Consider the following 22,005-nt stretch of genomic DNA (forward strand, 5'->3'; position numbering starts at 1 on the left):
GGCAAAGCTCATTGAATATCCTCACCCTTCCTTTCTTAACAGAGGTAATAATACCTAGGCCAGTACAGTATATCCACTCTTCCCATTAAAATGTTTTGTCTCACAGAGTAATCAACCTTATAAAAAAAAATAAAAAATGCAGAGAAAAGTACTCAATGAAAAGCAAAAACATGCATTTGGAAACTAAGTCTATCCTGAAATCTCCATTCAACATGCACAGGGATTAATGGACAAAGCAGAGCTGTGGACAATGCTATACAGTATTTAGAGGATAAAACTGTCATGAGTTTGTCAGTTGTATGAATGTGACAAGATAGTGAGTTGGGGAATTAATCATACCATGTAATCTTAGAAGCAGAGCAATTATTTGGTTATTGCATCCTCATTACAGATTACATCGTACCTTGGCTGAGGTGAACATCTCAACAGGACAAGAGCTGGCATGGAATTCAGTCTGATTTAGGCACATGAGCTGAGAAGTGGATCAAGTTTGAGACTCCCAAATTTAGTTATGATAATGGCATGAGTGTCTAAAATGGCACTGTAGTTATGGAGATGTAGGGTTAGGCATGTCCCTGTCTCTGAAGATGCTAATTTCAGCAGGTGTTGCTTGCTTGGTGCTACCCTGTCTTCCAGGTGTGCCTCAGCAACAAGATCATGAGTGGGAGCTATATAAAGCTTTTAAATAAGATTAATGAAGCCTCCTTGACCAGGCTGGGGCAAGGAGCAGCTATTGCTGAGGGCAAATTCATCGTGACTCACTCAGCAACCAGCCCTTCTGAGCAACATGAAAGGAAAGTGCTGGATAAATCCATCACTGAGAAAATGAGTTTTTCACCCATCTTCTGTTGAAGTCTCCTGCAGAAATCCCTGTGTAAAGCTCTTCCTCCTACAGCAGCTGTGGTACCTCAGGTAAAAGAACCAAAGTACTTTAAAGGGGATTTTGAGGCCTCCAGGTTTCACGATTGATTGAGGTGAATCTGAGCCCAGGCTTTTGCCTAAGGCACTGGAAACTGGGCTGGAGGCACTGTCCTACCTTCATAAATAACGCCAGGAGCTACAGCATTGCCCAGGGTTACATATGATGCCTTAAATAGGTCTTTAAGCTGACTTAAATATGTCTTGGTGCCCTGCCACAAATTTTCCACACTGCAGGAAGCTGCAGAGTTCAAGGGTACAATGATGGAACACGGGGTCTGCACAGGGGTCACTTCCATGTATAGGAGAGGTCATACACGGCGAGGGACAGGTCAGGTCTCTTGTTGGGGGTTCCTGTGATTGGGGCAATGAGACTCAGGGAGACTGTTTGCCTCGCAATGTATTCCCATGCCAGCTGTGATGGGTGGGAGAATGATTAATCACTCCAGTGCCCCTTTATACTTCTTCAGTCTAACTCCTTTGACCCAAGTCCTAGACCTGTAACACATCACAGATGACCTTTGAAGGTTCCCTTCCAACCCAAACTATTCTATGATTCTATTATATCCCCAATAAAGAAGACTAGGGAAACTTGCGTTAGTGCAGTGATGCTCTGTAATGCACTGTAGTGTTTCTGTAGAGTTCATTGACCTTTTTTGTTGTAGAGTTTTGTCGTATTCACAGCAGGCCGATACATATGTTGGTTGTGTGTGTGTACTTCCCTCAAAACCTCAGACCAACTCCTGTCCAACAAAGCTACTTGTATTGAGCTGTAGAAATTCAGAGAGGAGACACTTGGCTAGATGTCCCATCCACAAAGCCAAGGAAGATCATCTCACTGCAGCATCTCATGTGGAAATGAGCAGGGCAAGATCCCTGAAGAAAGGTGGGGAAATAAGCTGTTGTAAGTAAGATAGCAGAAGGGCGTAGCACAGAAAAAGGTTGTGCTGTAATGCTGCTTTTCCTCCTGAAAATGTCTTTTCTACATGTAGCTTGTATTAGTCTTTCAACACTGACACGTCATGAGGTCTGTTCTTTATGAAAAAAAGTCTTCTGTGATATGTAACAGTTCATCTCTGCCTAGTGTCTGTCATCTAAAGGCTAAAGCATCTTATATAAATGAGAGTTTTGTTTCCCAGCATTGTAACAGCCATTCTGAGGCTGAATCCAATCAATGGGGAAGGTAGAGACCTATTACCAAGTGCTGCATGTAATCAGGTCTTTTAAAAGCCAGGAAGGGCTATTTTCCAAATGTGTCCATGAGTTGAATGTCAAAGAGGAATCAAGGGAAGAACAACACTGCAGTCAACAGTGAAACTTAGCTATCTCAGATTATCGCAACAAGAAGCCCAGGGAGTGAGAAAATGCCATGGTATAATTTGTAAGACAGGACAGTGCATCTAAATCTGTTCCAGTGCAGGACATCCCCATGCCACAGGGGATCTCTGGCTGCAGTATCTTACTGCCATATGCTCAAAGTGATGCAAAAAAGTATCCTTTCTCCAGAGAAAACTAAAAATTCCTGGACTGGTAGCAACTACTCAAATAACCCTCAGCACGGAGCAAAGAACTGATCTGCTACAGAGAAGTTGCCAAAACCCAGCGTGCCCATGTGCATGATCCACCTCAGGGCTATAACAAGCCACCACCACATTAGGGAAGGAGGTACGGCCAGAAACTACCACAAAAGCAATAGTTGCCAGTACTGGGAGAAGAGGTGGTGGATTGGGATACACAGGTTTGGGGCTTCTGCTGCCACAGCCTGAGTTCAGCACAGGTTCGTCTCTGTGACAGCAGTAGCTCCGCAAACTCAGGTCAGGGATCCCTGCCCGAGAGCTTCTGTTAGGCAGAAATCACGTACGCTTTTTGTGAGCAGCCTTTCCTGGTCCCATAAAGTGTAACAGTTCCTTCTGACATGCTTCATCTTCATGCCTCTGCTATAGCTTCAGTGCAACCATCCAGAAAGGAATATCCAGTGTTGAGTCCCCAAAGCAAATCCATGTCTGAGGAGCATGTGGTTGACTTGCATCAAAACTGCTTCCTTAAACCTCCTATCTCAGCTGTGAGCTGCTGAATTAGGCCAAATACTGATAGACTTCAGAGAAGAGCAGTGAATCTGGTGAGGGGCTAGAGCACAATCTGATGGGGAGAAGCTGAAGGACCTGGGGCTACATCCTGGAGAACAGGAGCTGAGGGGAGACCTTATCACTCTCTGCAACTGCCTGAAAGGAGGTTGGAGCTGAGGGGGTCGGGCTCTGCTCCCAAGTGATAGGATGAGAGGAAACAGCCTCAAGTTGCACCAGGGGAGGTTTAGATTGGATATTGGGAAAAAATTTCTTCCCGGAAAACATTGTCAGGCATTGGAACAGGCTGCCCAGGGCAGTGGTGGAGTCACCATCCCTGGAGGGGTTGAACAGATGCGGAGATGAGTTTCTTAGGGACACGGGTTAGTGCCAGGGGTGGTGTAACAGTTGGACTCAATGATCTTGAGGACCTTTTCCAACCAAAATGATTCTATAAAATAATTCAGTAGCCCCAGAAGGGCTGAGTGCGCTCACACCAGCAAACCCCCACTGCCTGCAGACACACCGAGCAGGCACTCAGGCTTTGGGCAGAAGAAATGAGGTGTGACCACGTCCCACGGCCATATGCACAGCACAGCGGGGAGAAACAAAGGGCGCGGGGATGCCGTAGGGGGGATGCTGCTGCATCCCCAGCCCTTGTCAGCTCAGCTCTGTGTCACCTTCCCTCCCTGGGAGTTAACTGCCCGCTCTGCCCCCACCCTCCCCCGTCACCACCCTGCAGCAAGTCTCTGCTTATGCCATCTGCCTCACAGGAGGGAGCTCATCTGTGTATAAATTGATTAGCTGGAGCCCATGAGGGTCCCCAGTGCCACATACTGGCGGGCACTAAGGGAGGGTTGAATTAAATTGGAGCCATCAGTGGGGACGTGTCCCTCACCCAAACATGTGGCATCAAGAAAACGCTTTCCACGCTTTGCTTTTTAACCAGTGTGTTTCATAGCAACTGTTTTCAGCAGGAGAGGGAGGACGGGGGAAGGTATGAGCTTGTCACCAGTGCAAACCAATTATTGCTCTAATTTCAACATGTTGCATATGCAGAGCACCAGGGAAGAGCCACTAAACAGGGAGTGCTAGCAGCCAGATTCTCATGCCCTTTCCCCAATAAGTGCAGGGTATTACCCAAGCAGAATCAGTGAAGACAACAAGGCTGTTGCCAAATCAACATTTCAAGGATGATTAGAGAGAGTGTGAGTGTACAATGGTGCAACCAAGGATCTCCTGTAAATCTGCAGCTGGACCTGATACCTCATGCGCTGGGGCAATGGCCAGGGCTGACGTGCTGCTTTGGGCAGCAGATTTCTACCTTCAGGTGATTTTCAGTGGGCTTGGACCCCAGTCTCAGGCAGAAATTCCCTCCCCCCACCCTATTTTATTTTAATTTTGTAAGGTGACTGTTCCCAAGTTACTGTGTTTAATTATTCATTTCCTGAAGAAAAGCAATCCTCCTTCCCTTTTCAAATATCTCCCTTTTCAATGCAGTCACATCTGCCCATGATCTTTAGTGTTTACACTTCTTCTGCTCCTTATCATTTTCTTTATTTTAAAAATACGTATCCCAGTCCCTCATTTCTTTACTGAGTATTCACAATTCTTTGTAGACTTGGCTTTCTTCAAATCCCTGTCTCCAGCCCCTTTATTTTTTTCCAATATATACCCATCTATGAAGTGATTACAACCAGACTTTGTTTTCAAGGGCTAATTCACACGGGTTGAGTTTTTTGTGTGTTTGGGGTTTTTTTACAGGGTTTTTTTGTGGGTTTTGTTGTTATTGTTGTTTGTTTGTGTGTCTTGTTTTGATTTTAGTTTTGGTTTTTTTTTTTTTTACCCTGGACAACATTTTGGTCAAATCAGAGGCTTAATTTTTTGTGTTCAGGGAGCCAGGTAACACTCACTAGCAGGCAGTCCCACAGACTCTGATGCCCAAGTCACTCTTGTTCATCAAGATGCCAACAATATTGCCAGAAATAGCATGAGAAATTCTCACCCCCTCTCATTTTCTCTCTGGTGCAAATCACTTCCATCACACTGAACCAAGGGTTGTTGGGCTGCACTGCAAACCAGCCAGCGAGTTGGTCTGCATTCAGAATAGCACATTTTTGGAGGGTTTTTCTGAACCAGTGCAATGGTTTCCTTCACAGCTTAGCCCCACAAACCCAGCCCTGGCAGAGCAGAGAGGCTGGTGAGTGTCCATCAGGGCAGGACCTTCTTGGCAGGGATTCCAAGCTTGAGTGCATCTCCAAGCTCACACAGTCAAATGGCAGCCAGACCTGAGCTGGGTCTCTCAAGAACACAGCTGCACTCTTCATGTGGGGGTTAATGTATGTCAAACATATCTACCTCACTTAGTTTGTTCAGCCTGGAGGAGACTGAGGGGAGAGCTCATGGTGGCTACAGCTTCCTCACAAGGGGAGGAGGAGGGACAGGTGCTGATCTCTTCTCTTTGGTGACCAATGGCAGAACCTGAGGGAATGTCAGGAAGATGCACCAGGGGAGGTTCAGGTTTGACATGAAGAAAAGGTTCTTCACCCAGAGGTGCTGGACACTGGAACAGGCTCCCCATAGAGGTGTCACAGCCCCAAGCCTGACAGTGTTCAAGAAGAGACTGGACAACGTCCTCAGACACACGGTGTGAACTGTGGGGTTGTCCTGTGCAGGGACAGGAGTTGGACTCCATGATCCTTATGGGTCTGTTCAAACTCAGGGCATTCTGTGATTCTATGACCTTAGCTTTTTACCATAGAGCTGATTCCATAAGGGCTTCAGGTGCTGCAAAAAGCAATCCCAAAGTACACGCAGAGCAAGGTTTACTGGTAATTCGGTGTTTTTACTATGGAAATATGCTGAATTTCACCACTCTTCCTTTCCTCTCTTCCAGGTAGGCTGCAAAGCCATGATGGTTTTCTTCCAGTACTGTGTCATGGCCAATTTCTTCTGGCTCCTGGTGGAGGGGTTGTATCTTCACACCCTGTTGGTCATCTTCTTTTCAGAAAGGAAATACTTTTGGTGGTACATCTTGATTGGCTGGGGTATGCATCTTCTCAAAACTGAATGCCAAGAGATGATCCTGGTGATCCATTTCTTAACAGCAATTTAATCCCCAAATTTAGGGGCTCAAACAGGGCTCAGATGTAGAACACATGTTACCTTGCTGCCAAGAACTATTAGTGCAACCAGGAGCAAGGTCAAGTGATGGCCAGAGGAGTTTAACAGCATTAGCCTAAATCTTTAAAGGTATTTAAGAACTTATCTTGTCCTGGGTTCATTGATAATGGAGAACCAAAATGTCTTTAAGAGTGTGGACCTGAAACTCCTCATCACCTTTATAGTCCCTTTTGGGATCCCAAAGTTGACATCGTGCATTTGCCTTAAATTGTAAGGATGCAGCCCAGTGAAGCAGGACTCCTGGACTGAACCAGACACTGTAGTCCATCACTTTCTCCTTGTCTCACTGGTTAGCTAGCTATCCCAAGATCACATCACCTATGTGCTAATACAGATAACCTTCTGCTTACTGCATTCGTGATTTCTCCAGCTTTAATGTGTATCCAGTCTCATACACATAAAAAAGTAAAATATAAAATAAGAAAATGGCAAGGAAGACAAAATTAAACTCTTCACAAAGTTGCTCAGAGCCAAATTGCTAACTTATGTAAATTAATCCTACCAGATCAACTTCTCTTTTTTTCTCTGAAGAGGAAACAGAGATCTCTTTGCCCCTTTAAGCCATTTAGCTGAAGATATATGTATAAGTAAGCAAAATGGCTTTCTATTCCATGCTCTCAATAGCTGAAACTAGAAAATAATCAGAGGACAAAAGGAAAGGAGAATGGAAAGAAAGGGAAAGAAGAAAAGAAGGAGGAGAGGAGAAGAGGAGAGGAGAAGAGAGGGGAAGGGAAGGGAAGGGAAGGGAAGGGAAGGGAAGGGAAGGGAAGGGAAGGGAAGGGAAGGGAAGGGAAGGGAAGGGAAGGGAAGGGAAGGGAAGGGAAGGGAAGGGAAGGGAAGGGAAGGGAAGGGAAGGGAAGGGAAGGGAAGGGAAGGGAAGAACAAATTTTCTGATGTACAGGGGTATGCCTGGACTCAGGAGTTGATCAGTTAGCTGTAGAGTAACTTCCATCTAAAGTGACAGGAGTTACGCTTGGGTTCACACTGCGGAGATGATTCTCCATGCTATAAGCATAAGAAGAGATGATGTTAGCAGACTTTGTTTCAGATGCAGTTATTCAGGTCAGACCTTCCTTAAACTTGCCTTGTGCATAGATACCTTTTCTTCCAGCACAGCAGAGCTGGCAGATTTTAAAGAACAATGTATGAAGCTAATGATTTTAAATCAAAGGAAATCTCTTGGACTCATAATGTATTCTGAGGTTGCTTGGGTGAGGAAGGGCAATTCAGGAACGTGACAGGTGCTTGAAGGATCTCCTGACCTTTCAGTCATCTATCATTTGCAAGAACATCAGTGATGGATCTGAAGTGGATCATGTGGGAATTAATAATCTGGACACATTCACTACAGTTCTTACTGCTTGTATTACCATTGCACTTGGACATCACTGGTAGTAAGCAATATGCAATACCGTGACTGGTGCAGTGATATGTCCTTCCTGGAGCATTTCCAATCTAAATCTAACCAAAAACACAAAGCAGAGAAAGGAGATACCACAAGGATGGAACAAGACCACCCTAATCAGCAGAAGATCATGGAGTGAGGTGCAGAGGCAGGTTCATCCAGCCAACTACAACGTGTCACCCCAGGCTCCCTTTATACTCAGTGGAGATCCAGGAAATACCATCAAGGGAGTCCAAGGGCATATTTCTTGTCCAAAAGCTAAAGTAGCTCAGATGACCTGTGTGTGTTAGAAGTCTATATTCCTCCCTGTTGATGCTAAGGAGAGCCTGTGGTGACTGGCTCATATGCAGGTGTCCACACTGTAGATGTCTAAAATGATCCCTATTCCTTGCATTTCACCATCAGAAGTGTTATGTTTGTTTGGGTTTTTTTTTTGTAGGCAACACAACAAGAAGATAAATCTGCTCAGGAGCAGTTATGGGAAACTCACCTTACATGGCAAGTGGGAGGGAAAGGCGACATGTTGCTTGTTTGGCATGTGAGCGTTGAAAATGTGAAGCATTTGGCCGGTCTTGAGGGAAGGCATCACCTCAGTCACTTGGGAGATATGGAGAGTGGGGGAAAACATTGATAATGATTTCTGACAGTAACACCATCTCTTCTCTTGCCAGGTGCCCCTTCTGTGTTCATCACTGCTTGGACTATTGTCAGGATTTACTTTTTCGATGTTGGGTAAGTCTATGTACTCGATTCTCTTTCCTTTATAATTCTTCCTTTATTTCCGCAGAAGGACAAGGAGATCCCTGCAGTTTTAGTAACCCAGCCATCCCACCCTAACCCCCATGGTGGTCAGAGCCGTCGGAGATGGGAAACGCTCCAACATCCTCCTGAAGACACACACTTTATGTGAACTTAGTCACGCTCCTTGTTTCCCAACCCCTTGGTCAGGATATTTGCAGGGAATTTGTGACCAGACCCTGATGGTCACATTTGGCCCCGTGATCTTGTGTATAATGAAGATACTATCAGAACACCTGCCCTGTGTTCAGAGCAAAGCTTTACATCCTGCAGAATTGACCCTAAATATGATGATGCACCAGATATTTAATAAGCACACCCATAGAAAAACTCCAAAAACACACTTTTTCCATCCCAGGCAGATTTTTGGATCTGTTTTTCTTCCTCTTTAACCTAGCAGCCACTTCTGATAGTTTATGAAAGCAGCAGATATAATAGAGCAAAACAAATGAAGTGGATATTAGAGCTACCTGAGGATATATGCAAGCAAATAGGATCTGATCCTGCCATCCTCCTTCACGCTTTTACTCAAGCAGTCAAACTTTAATTATTGGAAAGGCTTTTATGAGAAAACACTCCAGAGAGTTACAGAATCAGGTGCTTATTATGTACTCGCTGTGTGTGCCCTCACTTCTTGCTTTTACAGCATATGGTTAACTCCATTTTCTCTCATGCATTCTCTCTCTCCCAATGTGTCCTGATTTGTCCTTCTTGCAGCAGAAGCAGCTCAGATTTTCTCATTGCGTTTTTGATGTGTAGTCATGCTAACACATTTCCTGAGAGCCACTGACTTTTCTTTAAATGTTTTCACTCTATCTACATAAAACTGACCTTATTTACTCTGTTAATAAATAGCCTCTACATTGAGATAGAGACCAAAGGATTGAACCAGTCTGGATGCCAATTCTTATTGCTATTTATTCCCACTCAGCTCCAGCAATTCTTAATAAAAATACAGACATATTTGCATTTTCTGGATGCTTTATAATTCTACATTTTTGTGCCAAGTGAAACAAACTCTGAATTTACAGGATATACTAATACCTAACATAGATTTTTTTTTTTGCACTCTATAATTACCCGCAGAGAAAAATTACAGGAAATTAATCCAGATTAAATAAAACCTAATTATGTAAGATTGGTTAAACAACATTAAGCCTCTATTTAAACATTCTGACTCCAAATTAAAGTGACCTTCATTCATACTGCCTGGATTTATTTTAAAAATGAAGTGCACTAGACATAATTAGGGCCACTTTAATTCTAAATGAAAGGGCAGCACGCACCTGACTAAGTATAAGCATCTGTATGTGAGCAATTCACTCTAGTCTGCTTTTATAGCTAGGGATGTAGTCAGTGTAGTCCATAGAGTGCAATTATTCCATCCTAAATTGCTGCCTAAAATAGGTCTCAGGAACTGTGCCCTAAAAGTGCCTCTCCTCATCTACTATGACTTGCACTGTCAACATTTTGAATTACATGAGCTGAATCCAGGTGAAATTGTCTATGATGAGTTCCACCGATCTATTTCAAACATGGACGCAAAGCAATTTTCATGAATGCTCTCCTAAAAACGCACCTTTGATCACCCGACTGTTGTGAGTTCTGCAGATAAATGTGTCCCAAGCAATATTAATTGTTTCTACTTCATTCCTATTCTGTCTTTTCCTTGTTACCTTTAAATATTGTTCCAGATGGCCTAGGTGAGTGATGTGTTTTGCAGACAATATTGGCTTCAGGACAAAACAAATCACACTCTGGATCCTATGGACTTGTCTGATTAGATCCATATCTCAGATGCAGCTAGCTAGGATAGATTTAGTTGGAATAATCACACCATAGGCTGTCTGTCATCTTTTTCGGAAGAGCACATTGCTTTTTTTCTGATGGTGCCAGTTGCTCTTCGCTTAACCAAATCTCCACCCATGGTGGTGGATAGCATTGGAGGCCTCATAAATGTGATTTTTATAGCATTTCCTTCTATCAGACCACAGTGTAGGAGAAATTAAGCAAATCACCATCCTCCCCTACATTCACTCTGATATAATATCTTCCAGCCTATTCCATTACCAAGAGGAAAAAAACCTCACAGCATCATATCTGGGGCAGCTGGTACCCACCAGTGCTCAAAGCCATCGCAAAGCAAGACTTCAGCCCTTCCCAATCCATGCACACCAGGTTTAGTCCTCTTCACATAACCTGGCATAGCCATCTTTAGCATTTAGGGAAAACAGCTACCTGAGAAGGTGTACACAGCTTCTTGCTTGCTTTGCTTGTTATTTTAAGTCTGGTTTTGTTTCTTTTTAGGTGCTGGGAGGAAATAGTGGAATCACCATACTGGTGGATCATTAAAACACCTATTTTGGTGTCTATATTGGTAAAGTATCAGCACATTCTGCTGGCTGCAAAGCCATCTTTAATGCTAAGTGTGGGGGTGTGAAGGGATGTTGAGAAGTGTTCTGTGAATGCCCACTGAAAATGCATTGACAGATAAAATCCCACTGTAGATTGTCTTAGGATGAGGAAGTTCACCCTCCAGATAAACGTATTTACCTTTAGCATTGACCAGGGGAAGAACTTGAGTAACTAGGCAACCAAGTTGGAGCTCATTTGATGTAACTCTCATCATCTTCATCTCAGCTACTCGCCCTGGGCACTCTGGTGCAGTAGACATGAAGAGATTGTGAAACATGGTTAGAGATCCAGAAAAGGCTCATTTTGTCTAATGAATCAGTGGATGTCTAAATTAGATCAAGTGAATTATGCCATGAATGTTTTTGTTTCTCTGAGCTGACCATATGCAGAGTCCAGGATGACTTGTTCAGTTGTAGATGTCAACACTATAAAGTAAAATGGGATGAGTCCTACCATAAATTTCTACATAGCTAAAAAAAAGGTTAGATGAATTCCCCCAGATATCTACCTCTCGTTATAGCATCCAGTGCAAAGTTGGATTCGAACTATGTGTTTTTAAAGTAAGTTCTTGGGCAGCTTGGCTAATTTCCAGATAAATCAATGGAAGGGGTTGACTTCTTACTTCTCTGGATATGATCAATTCTGACCATAGGAACCATGACTTTTCTGAGGAACTCTGAGTACTTCCATTATTGTTGAATATTAAGTGTTTCATCTGTCAGGTATCAAGCCAAAACTTAAAATCAAACAAGCTTGAGTCCCTAGGACAGCAAAGAGGATGCACAGCAAGGTCACTATCCTGGACTTCAGGAGAGCAAACTTTGGCCTCTTCAGGGATCTGCTTGGTAGAGTGCCATAGGATAAAGCCCTGGAGGAATGAGGGGCCAAAGAAAAATGGTTGATATTCAAGCATCACCTCCTCCAAGCTCAGGAGCAATGCATCCCAACAAAGAGGAAGTCATGCGAAAGTGCCAGGAGGCCTGCATGAATGAACAAGGAGCTCCTGGACAAACTCAAACACAAACAGGAAGCCTAAAGAGGATGGAAGTAAGGACAGGTAGCCTGGGAGAAATACGAGAAATCATCCAAACAGCCAGGGATCAGATAAGGAAAGCTTAAGCCCTGATGGATTTAAACGTGGGCAGGGACATCAAGGGCTACAAGAAAAGCTTCTATAGGTACATCGGTGATAAAAGGAAGACTAAGGAAAATGTGGCCCCTGTCTGGAAGGAGATGGGAGACCTGGTTACCAAGGATATGGAGAAGGCTGAGGTGATCAATTATTTTTTTGCCTCAGTTTTCACCAGCAGGTGCTCTAGCCACACTGACCAAGTTGCAGGAGGCAAAGGCAGGGATGGGAGAATGAAGAACTGCCCACGGTAGGAGAAGATCAGGTCTGAGACCATCTAAGGAACCTAGAGGTGCGGAAGACCATAGGACCTGATAAGATACATCTGCCACTATACATTGTATTTGAGAAGTTACGGCAATGCGGTGACGTTCCAAATTACTGGAAAGGGGAAAACATAACCCCCACTTTTAAAAAGGGAAAAAATAAAGACCTGGGGAACTACCAGCCAGTCAGTCTTACCTCTGTGCCTGGCAAGATCATGGAACAGATCCTCCTGGATACTACACCTAGGCATGTGGCTTCACTAAGGGCAAATCATGCCTGAAGAAATCGGTGGCCTTGTACTACGAGGTTACAGCATTGGCAGACAAAGGAAGAGCAAGTGATGTCATCTACTTGGGGTTCTGCAAAGCACTTGACACTGTCCCACACAACATCCTTGTCTCTTATTTGGAGAGACATGGCTTTGACGGATGGACCACTTGGTGGATAAGGCATTGGCTGGATGGTCACACTCAAAGAATTGTGGTCAGGAGCTTAATGTCCAAGTGGAGACCAGTGACAAGTGGCATTCCACAGACATCAGTATTGGGAGCAGTCCTGTTTAACATCTTTGTTGGCGACATGGCCAATGGGATTGAGGACACCCTCAACAGGTTTTTAGATGACATCAAGCTGTGTGGTGCAGTCGACATGCCAGAGGGAAGGATTGCTATCTAGAGGGACCTTGACAGGCTTGAGAGGTGAGCCTGTGCGAACTTCAAGAAGTACAACATGGCCAAGTGCTAGATCCTGTACATGGGTCGGGAGCTGGGCAGAGAATGGATTGAGAGCAACCCCAAGGAGAAAGCCAACTGTATCTTGAGCTGCATCAAAAGAAGCATGGCTAACAGGTGGAGGGAGGTGATTCTGCCCCTCTGCTCTGCTCTGGTAAGACCCCCGTGCCGTGCTGCATCCAGCACTGGGGTCCTCAGCACAGGACAGACATGGACCTGTTAGAGAGGGGCCAGAGGAGCAACATAAATGATCCGAGGCTGGAACAGCTCTGCTGGGAGGACAGGCTGAGAGAGTTGGGGTGTTCAGCTGGAGAAGAAAAGCTCTGGGGAGACCTTACAGCAGCTCTGCATTACCTGAAGAGGGCCTACAAGAAAACTGGAGGGGGATGTTTTACAAAGGCATGTAGTGATAGGACAAGGGGTAATGGCTTTAAACTAAGAGAGGGTAGATTTAGGTATAAGGAAGAAATTCTTCCCCATGAGGGTGGTGAGGCACTGGAGCAGGTTGCCCAGAGAGGTGGTGGATGCCCCATCCCTGAAGGTGTTCAAGGCCAGGTTGGACAGGGCTTTGAGCAACCTGGTCTAGTGGAAGGAGTCCCTTGCAGGGGGTTGGAATTAAATGATCTGTAAGGTCCCTTCCAACTCAAACCATTCTGTGGTTCTATGATAAACTTAGCTTTGAGTTTTCTTAAATGAAAACAAGTATGTGGGACGGGAAGAAAAAAATGCAACAGAAATGAAACCAAATGTATCTCTTTCAAACAGAAATATTTTCTTAGACATACATTCTTCTTATTCCATGTATATTATGACCTTTAAAAGAAGACTTTTTCTGGAGCATTTGTCACACAGGGATTCCAAACTGAAACAGTTAGAATAATTTCATCTTGCTCTATTCACCTCACTGAAAAGAAATACTATGCTTAGATGACACATCTCAAAATATTTATATCATCATAGAAAGCTATACATAGTATTTTCCCTTTCCCAAGATAACCTTTTGGCAAAGAAATACACCCTGTTCTCCCTGCACCAATGGGTCTGTATTTTCTTTCGGCTGAACATTTATTTCTTCACTGCCAAACAAAATTTACCCAGCCATTTCTGATTTTCCTTCTGCAGATATTGTATAGATCTGTCCAAAAGGAAGGGCATGATAGCTGCTATCTGATAAACAGCAGGTTTCTTCAGGGAGTAATGCGACATTTTCTCCATGTCCATGGGAATAAAGCATAGATCTCAAAAGACAGAAGAAATACACATAGAAGATACATAAGATATTAAGCACTGGGAACAGATCGAGTGCCTCTGATTATACTCTAGGTTGAAAAATAAGCCAACCAACTTCTCCAGTAGCCTGGTAGCCATATCTTCTACTATGCAGTACTAAAACTCTACTAAACGTATAAATCTCACTCCACCTGACTCAGCACTGCCCTGTGTTCATGTTTGCTCTTGACCACTACGAGTCAACACAGTATTTAACTGCTCTGATCTTGCCTTCAGAACTATCAATGCTTATTAGAGTAATTGATCTAAATAATACTGCTTTGAACTCCTCAATTTTACTTGCCACCAAGTTGAATGCAAACCATTTTTTATAAGCAAATAAATACGAACATATACTGTGATAAATGGCATGGGACAGATAAAAAGAGATTAAGCAGTACCTCATAACAAAGAAAAACAATTCATTTCCAATCACTCATAGCCTTTGAAAAAAAGTGTGAGTGTCTAAATGAGAGATGTGCTTCAGTCTCTTTCACTCACCTCTGGCTGAGATAAATGTAGGAATTGCTGAAGGAAATTTTATAATCTGTTTTTGCAGAAAATCAGATTGCCTGGTTAACCCAATCCCTTCCAGCCTTTAAGTCTCTAGAAATCAGAATAATTTGTGCGTTTTCTAACCATGAAAGGATAAATACAGAGATTGTATACCAAACAAAAACTAAGTCTACAGAAATCTGTCATCGCTTTTCTATTGTATATGTTGCACAAATAACAGTGTGATTCACTGGGTTAGACCTTAAGACCATTCAACTCATGCCGTCTACTAGGTGCTGTTAGGAAATTGCCATTCCTAGCTTCACACCTTTGCTGTTAAATAAGGTTAACGTTACTTGAGCGTGTTGATGGAGCACTTTGAGATATTTTGAGTGAAAAGGACCATCTAAAATCTAGGTGTTAGCTAGACTTCTCTGGTCTAACGTCGTAGGAGAGAATGTCCGCTGTGTTGGTGAGGTCTATCCCTTGTTATACAAGATCTTCAGCTTCTCTCCAGAGAAGACATGCCTGGTAGCATTAAGCAGAGGCTCGCTTGAGTGGATATGGCTTTGTGTTTTGTTTCGGTTCCCTTGGCTCACCACCTCAGTCCTTGACATGCTCAGCCGCCGGCCCCATGTCACCGTCTCCCGAGGGCTTTGACGTCCGTCGCTCCACTCAGTCTCCAGGCTCTTTTCCCACCCTGTCGTCGGCACTTCCCCCGCGCAGCAGGACGTCGTGCATAGCTGTGCTCTATGGGTTTGACATCATCATACTTGGGATGTATGACACAAAGTCCCAAGCAGGCTGATGTCAGGCCCAAGATGGCTGCCATCCTGTGTCGGTTTACTATGTGCTCCCAGAGTGGGGTTCTCTGCTCATGGCTTTTTAACAACAGCTTGCTCCATGGCAAAAAGTGAAAGGAACTCCCCCTCTAATGACTGGCTCTTTTCACTGGACAAAAATACTAATTTTGTATTCCACTCTGTTTTCTTTCTGCCCATCCCAACAGGTGAACTTCATTCTCTTCATTTGCATCATCCGTATCTTAGTTCAGAAGTTGCATTCCCCAGACGTTGGACGCAATGAAACCAGCCAATATTCGTAAGTCCTAGACTTTTTAAACTGTGTTGTATGGTTTTGGGGAAACCTCTTGGCTGTTAGCTCAGTATTGTGTCTGTCTGCACTGACCAAAATAAAGTATTTGGTAATTGCTAATTAACAAATTAGTCAATTTTTTAATTTAAGCTGATCAGAAATTAGGAAATGGGGCATTTGCTAAAATGACTGAGCATGTTTTATGTCACATGGAACAGACAGACTTTAAGACAGGCTTTAAGCTGGGACTAATGATGAAGAAGTCAGAGCAACAGTAATGATCATGAAAGAAAATAGGGTTTTTCTTTATATATTCAGTATTTATTGAATTTTGAAGGTAGAGGGACACAAAGGAGAACAAAGAGTAGCTGGCCACAGCACACAGGCTTTATTTTCTGAAGTAGTTACCCTCAGCTCTCTTTTTCAAAGGAGACATGTAGAAAATTAATACATTCAGTAGAATCTATGGCAAGTTTTCCTTACCCTGAGGCAGAGCCTTAAACTACATTGGATTAATGCAATGCATTTCTCTTCACTGTTGAGAAGCAGCACCGTCCCAGAAGTTTTGCTTGACTAACGCTTTTATTCCAGAGGTATAACATTGACCTTAATGTTTCGTATTTTATAATAAACAACATGAAAGTGAGATTAGGACCCATCTCAGTGGCCAGGACTGGTCTTAGTTACAGTATTTTAAGAGTGCAAGAAATCTGTTTATCTGCATGGATTTATTCTGGCTTCGATGCAGATAAAATAAAAACTCAAACCAGCTTATTTTTGACTCTTACCGATGTCCTGGCTCAGTGTTTCCACCATCCTGGATATTTATTAAATGTTTCCTAGAAAAGAACCGAAAGGAAAAAGTCCAGTGCCTTCACGTAGGAAGTCGAGGAAGGGAGCCAGGAGGCCTGCGTGGTTGAATAGGGATCTGTTGGGTATGCTCAAGCAGAAGAGGAGAGTTTACAGGTCATGGAAGCAGGGACTGGCCACTTGGGAGGAATATAAGGCTGCTGTTAGAGGATGTAGGAAGGCAGCTAGGATAACCAAGGCCTCCTTAGAACTACAGCTGGCGAGAGGGGTCAAGGACAGCAAAAAGAACTTTTTCAGATACATAGCAGATAAAACTAATAGCAGAGGCAATGTAGGCCCACTGATGAATGAGGTGGGTGCCCTAGTGGCGGAAGACACAGAGAAGGCAGAATTGCTGAATGCCTTCTTTGTCTCTGTCTACTCCGCTGGAGGCTGTCCTGGGGAACCCTGTACCCCTGAGACCCCGGATGAAGCCAGGTTAATGGAGGAGTTTGCTTTAGTTGATGAGGACTGGGTTAGGGAGCAATTAAATAGTCTGAACATCCATAAATCCATGGGTCCAGATGTGATGCATCGGCGGGTGCTGAGGGAGCTGGCTGAAGTCATTGCTGGACCGCTCTCCATCATTTTTGCCAAGTCTTGGGAAACGGGAGAGGTACCCGAGGACTGGAGGAAAGCAAATGTCACTCCAGTCTTCAAAAAGGGCAAGAAGGAGGACCCGGGTAATTATAGACCGGTCAGCCTCACCTCTGTCCCTGGGAAAGTAATGGAACAGCTTATCCTTGGTGTCATCTCAAGGCACATCAGGGATAAGAGGGTCATTAGGGGCAGTCAGCATGGCTTTACCAAGGGTAAGTCATGCTTGACCAACCTCATAGCCTTTTATGAGAATGTAACAAGGTGGATGGATGATGGCAGAGCGGTGGATGTGGTCTACCTTGACTTCAGTAAAGCCTTTGACACAGTCCCTCACAGCATCCTCACAGCTAAATTGAGGAGGTGTGGTCTCGACAATAGAGTAGTGAGGTGGGTTGCAAACTGGCTTAAAGAGAGAAGCCAGAGAGTGGTGGTCAATGGTGCGAAGTCCAGTTGGAGGCCAGTATCTAGTGGAGTGCCTCAGGGGTCAGTACTGGGGCCAATACTATTCAATATATTCATTAACAATCTGGATGAGGGAATTGAGTGTACTATCAGCAAGTTTGCTGATGACACTAAGCTGGGAGGAGTGGCTGACACGCCAGAAGGCTGTGCTGCCATCCAGCGGGACCTGGACAGGCTGAAGAGTTGGGTGGGGAATAACCTGATGAAATTTAACAGGAGAAAGTGTAGAGTCCTGCATCTGGGCAGGAACAACCCCAGGTTCCAGTATAGGTTGGGAAATTACATATTAGAGAGCAGTGTAGGGGAAAGGGACCTGAGGGTCCTGGTGGACAACAGGATGACCATGAGCCAGCACTGGGCCCTTGTGGCCAGGAAGGCCAATGGCATCCTGGGGTGTATTACAAGGGGGGTGATCAGTAGATCGAGAGAGGTCCTCCTTCCCCTCTACTCCACCCTGGTGAGACCACACCTGGAACATTGTGTCCTGTTCTGGGCCCCTCAGTTCCAGAAGGACAGGGAACTGCTGGAGAGGGTCCAGCATAGGACAATAAAGGTGATTAAGGGAATGGAGCACCTCCCTTATGAAGAAAGGCTGAGGGAGCTGGGGCTCTTTAGTTTGGAGAAGAGGAGACTGAGGGGTGACCTTATTAATGTTTATAAATATATAAAGGGTGAGTGCCATGAGGATGGAGCCAGGCTCTTCTCAGTGGCAAACAATGATAGGATAAGGAGTAATGGGATCAAGCTGGAACACAAGAGGTTCCACTTAAATTTGAGAAAGAACTTCTCAGTGAGGGTAACAGAGCACTGGCCCAGGCTGCCCAGGGGGGTTGTGGAGTCTCCTTCCCTGGAGACATTCAAAGGCCGCCTGGACGTGTCCCTGTGCGACCTCACCTAGGCGTTCCTGCTCCAGCAGGGGGATTGGACTGGATGATCTTTTGAGGTCCCTTCCAATCCCAAACATACTGTGATACTGTGATACTGTGATACTGTGATACATGGCCACTGCTGGTAAATCTTCTTTGTCTTTGGAGGGATCTGTGCACTTTGGTGCCCTGAAGAATCTGAGCTCACTTAATCTTTCTGCAAGATGGCAGACAATATCAATAGGGTCCTTAAATACTGACCAGCATGACACTGAGTCATTCTCTCTACTGGTGGTAAATTATGCATTTAATCTGCCTCAAGAGATTCTCAGATTTATGAAAGGAAATTCCAGTATTTGACCTTAACTTCTCCCAGCAAATTACCTCTTTTTCTCTCATCATAACATGACAAAATTACCAGACCCCGTGCTTTCTGTCACCTCCCTTTAGGTGTTTTCAACTGGGCCTTGTATCTTCGTACCCCCAGGATTGCAACAGCTTTGGCCAGGTACATAGATTAAATCAGCATATGGAAATATGTTCTAGTACTAAGCAGCAGCCCGGACCAGTTGACTCCTGTTCATCTCAGCAGATGTGCTGCCAACACACATGGAAGGGTTATGCCCAGATTACCTCGGAGGTCACACTGAGCTTTAGGTTCAGGGCTTTTTACTTCACATTTTCCAATGAAGTGGGAGCTGCCAGGGAAGATTCTCTTTGCCTTGTAAACAAACGTCACATGTTCAGGGCAGTAAGTAACGCTGGCCTGACAAACACGAGGTGCTGCTGAAGTATAAATGCTCTTCTCATCTTCAGTTTCTCACCTTCCTCTTCCACCTGGAAAAACATCTCATTTCCACTAGGGCCTGAATCAGTTGCTCAGTTATAGGTGTCCAAGCCATATCGTAGAATCATAGAATAATAGAATCATTCCAGTTGGAAGAGACACTCAGGATCATCAAGTCCAGCCATAACCTCACTCAAGGACTAAACCGTGTCCCTAAGAACCTCATCTAAATGCCTTTTAAACCCCTACATGGATGGTGACTCAACCACTGCCCTGGGCAGCTTGTTTCACTGCTTCACAACCCTTTACATGAAGAATTTTTGCCTAATATCCAATCTGAACCATATGAGATGCTTTAAGACATTTGAAATACTTCCCTGGACTATATAGGACCCAGGACCTATGTGAGACTCGTACCCTTATACACTGGCAGCTGGCCACCAGCCAGATTATCTGGGGCATGTTGAAGTCTCTGTTGACTGTATTGGCTGCAGTGGGAGATGAGACACCACACTTTCCTTTAGAAATTCATGTTAAGTGTCCCAGTCTGTCTCACTAAGGGGAGTTCTCAGTGTGGTCCTAAGTTTTTGATGTTTAGACAGCTAGCTGTAGAGTCATCTGGAGTCCAGACACTTTTATAAATGCCATTAGCCATGTGATCTTAGCAAAAAAATGCTACTAATGATATGTGTGGGTTCCTCCTGCCAAATCTGAAACTAGTATGTTTTAAACTACCAACATCAGGGATCTCTCATTTGCATTTCTCCCTCCTTCTCTTGTTTATTTTATATAAAAAAAATGACGCGTTGACATGTTGACAGCATTGTTCAGTTCCAACCAGTTTCGGTTTAGCTGCAGGCTGACTCACTCATTAATGCTACAGAGAGTGAACTGGGCTTTAATGTATTGGAAGCTGTGAAAACAAGTCTCCCAAAAGAGTTTTCTGGAAATGACAGAGACATGGGCAAGAATGAGACAGCAATATTTCAGGCAAATAGAAGTCGTTTTCTGCAACAGAAGTCTTGAGGAAAATTCATCTCTTTCAATTCTGTACATGTTCATAGATCAATATTATCATCAAAGTTTTCTGGGTAACTTTCCCATTATGCATTCAAGGAGCATGACTAAAATGTTGATTCACTCTTATCCACTCCCAAGGAGAGGAGTCGGTTCAGTGCAGGCTGGTGGAGATGTGTTTTCCCTAAATTACCTGTCACCATGTATATCTGTCAGAGGGGGTAGGTCTAAGAAGTGCACACTGTGCTAGGAGTGGAAGTAATGAGTTTTTGAGAAGCCACAGCTTCCAGCAGGTAACTTTAAACGGCTTTGGACAATCTCCCAAGCCAAGGTTTAGCTTCCTGGGATAAATTACACCATGACTAGGGAAGATGATTTTCCACATTACACTGTTTAGGGGAGAAGAATTTTAAATATCACAGGGCTAGACTGTAGATCCCTTGCCTTGAAGCCAAGCTGAGATCTAAAGCATCACTCAATATTCTGAGCAAGCTCAATGCTGGGAGCAAAAGACTGGTTTGAAGTGTTGTGGAAACTGGAGGAGAGGGCTCATAAGGCTTGGCATTTATACCCTTTTAATTGCCACCGTCTAGCCAGGAGGGAAAATGCTGTAACCAAGGTCTCAACATTGTCTGCAATAATAAGATAAAATTTTATAATCCATTGGAGATTGCAAACAATGTCTATATGAACATGGTACACAAAGGTAACTCACATCGATCTCCTTTAAGTTGACTGTTCCTGAAAGATTAAGGAGAGAGGAGAAATCTCTGCAAAACCAGAACTGATATTCACTGAACTGTGATCAGCATAGAAAATGAGTTGCTTTCTCATATGTCAGGAGCTGGAGGAATTATGGCTGGGTCACAGAATCATTTTGGTTGGCAAAGACTCTCAAGATCACCGAGTCCAACCATTCCCCCACCCCTGGCACTGCCCCATGTCCCTGAGAACCTCATCTCCATCTGTCCAACCCTCCAGGGATGGTGACTCCAGCACTGCCCTGGGCAGCCTGTTCCAATGCCCCACAGCCCTTTGGGGAAGAAATTGTTCCCAAGATCCAACCTCAACCTCCCCTGATGCAACTTGAGGCCATACTAGTGTGGATCATGCTGCCCTGAGCTGCTGCTAAGAGCAAGGAACACAGTACGCTGATGGTCACCAATGACTGTGACAGATCTCTGGCAGAGCAAGATATCCAAGAGGACTCAAATTTTGGATATACTTACTATGAGCAGGAATGTGCCTGCTAGTGAGGGATGTGGTGGGAAAGGCAAATTCCTGGAAAGTTCCTTGGCTTCCTACAGGCACTTGTTTTGCCTGGAATGAGTTGCACCCAGATGCTGTTCAACCAGCAGGTATTCCCTGGTGAACCACAGCATCCAGCCACAGCCTTAATGTCAAGACCAGGGAAAGCTGGAAAGATCTACTGGGAGATACAGTGATGAGCATCATCTGCATAAAGCTGGCACATCAGCCTTCCCAGTGGGCTTATCCAGATAGCAAATAAATGGTCATGGTCTGAGGGAACTGAACCTGATGAAACATCGAAGGTGAAGGAAGATGGAAACAAGTATTTTCAACATCCCAGCTGCAGCTTCAATTCCTCCAGAAGCCTCTGGGGCAGAGAAACACAGGAGGATGTGGGTAACCAAG

The 22,005-nt window shown here is 44.3% G+C and overlaps 1 protein-coding gene across 1 annotated transcript in view; it reads left to right on the forward strand.

Moving 5' to 3' along the window:
- Positions 1–22,005, forward strand: part of LOC136097813 (vasoactive intestinal polypeptide receptor) — a 123,380-nt gene that overhangs the window by 90,943 nt on the left and 10,432 nt on the right. Inside the window, exons 7-10 of the mRNA XM_065830589.2 lie at positions 5,878–6,028; positions 8,241–8,301; positions 10,675–10,744; positions 15,683–15,774. Of these exons, the coding sequence (XP_065686661.1) occupies positions 5,878–6,028; positions 8,241–8,301; positions 10,675–10,744; positions 15,683–15,774 (374 nt within the window). The remainder of the gene's footprint in view (positions 1–5,877; positions 6,029–8,240; positions 8,302–10,674; positions 10,745–15,682; positions 15,775–22,005) is intronic.

Source organism: Patagioenas fasciata, chromosome 2, assembly GCF_037038585.1.
Source record: "Patagioenas fasciata isolate bPatFas1 chromosome 2, bPatFas1.hap1, whole genome shotgun sequence".
In the NCBI taxonomy this organism is placed as follows: Eukaryota; Metazoa; Chordata; class Aves; order Columbiformes; family Columbidae; genus Patagioenas; species Patagioenas fasciata.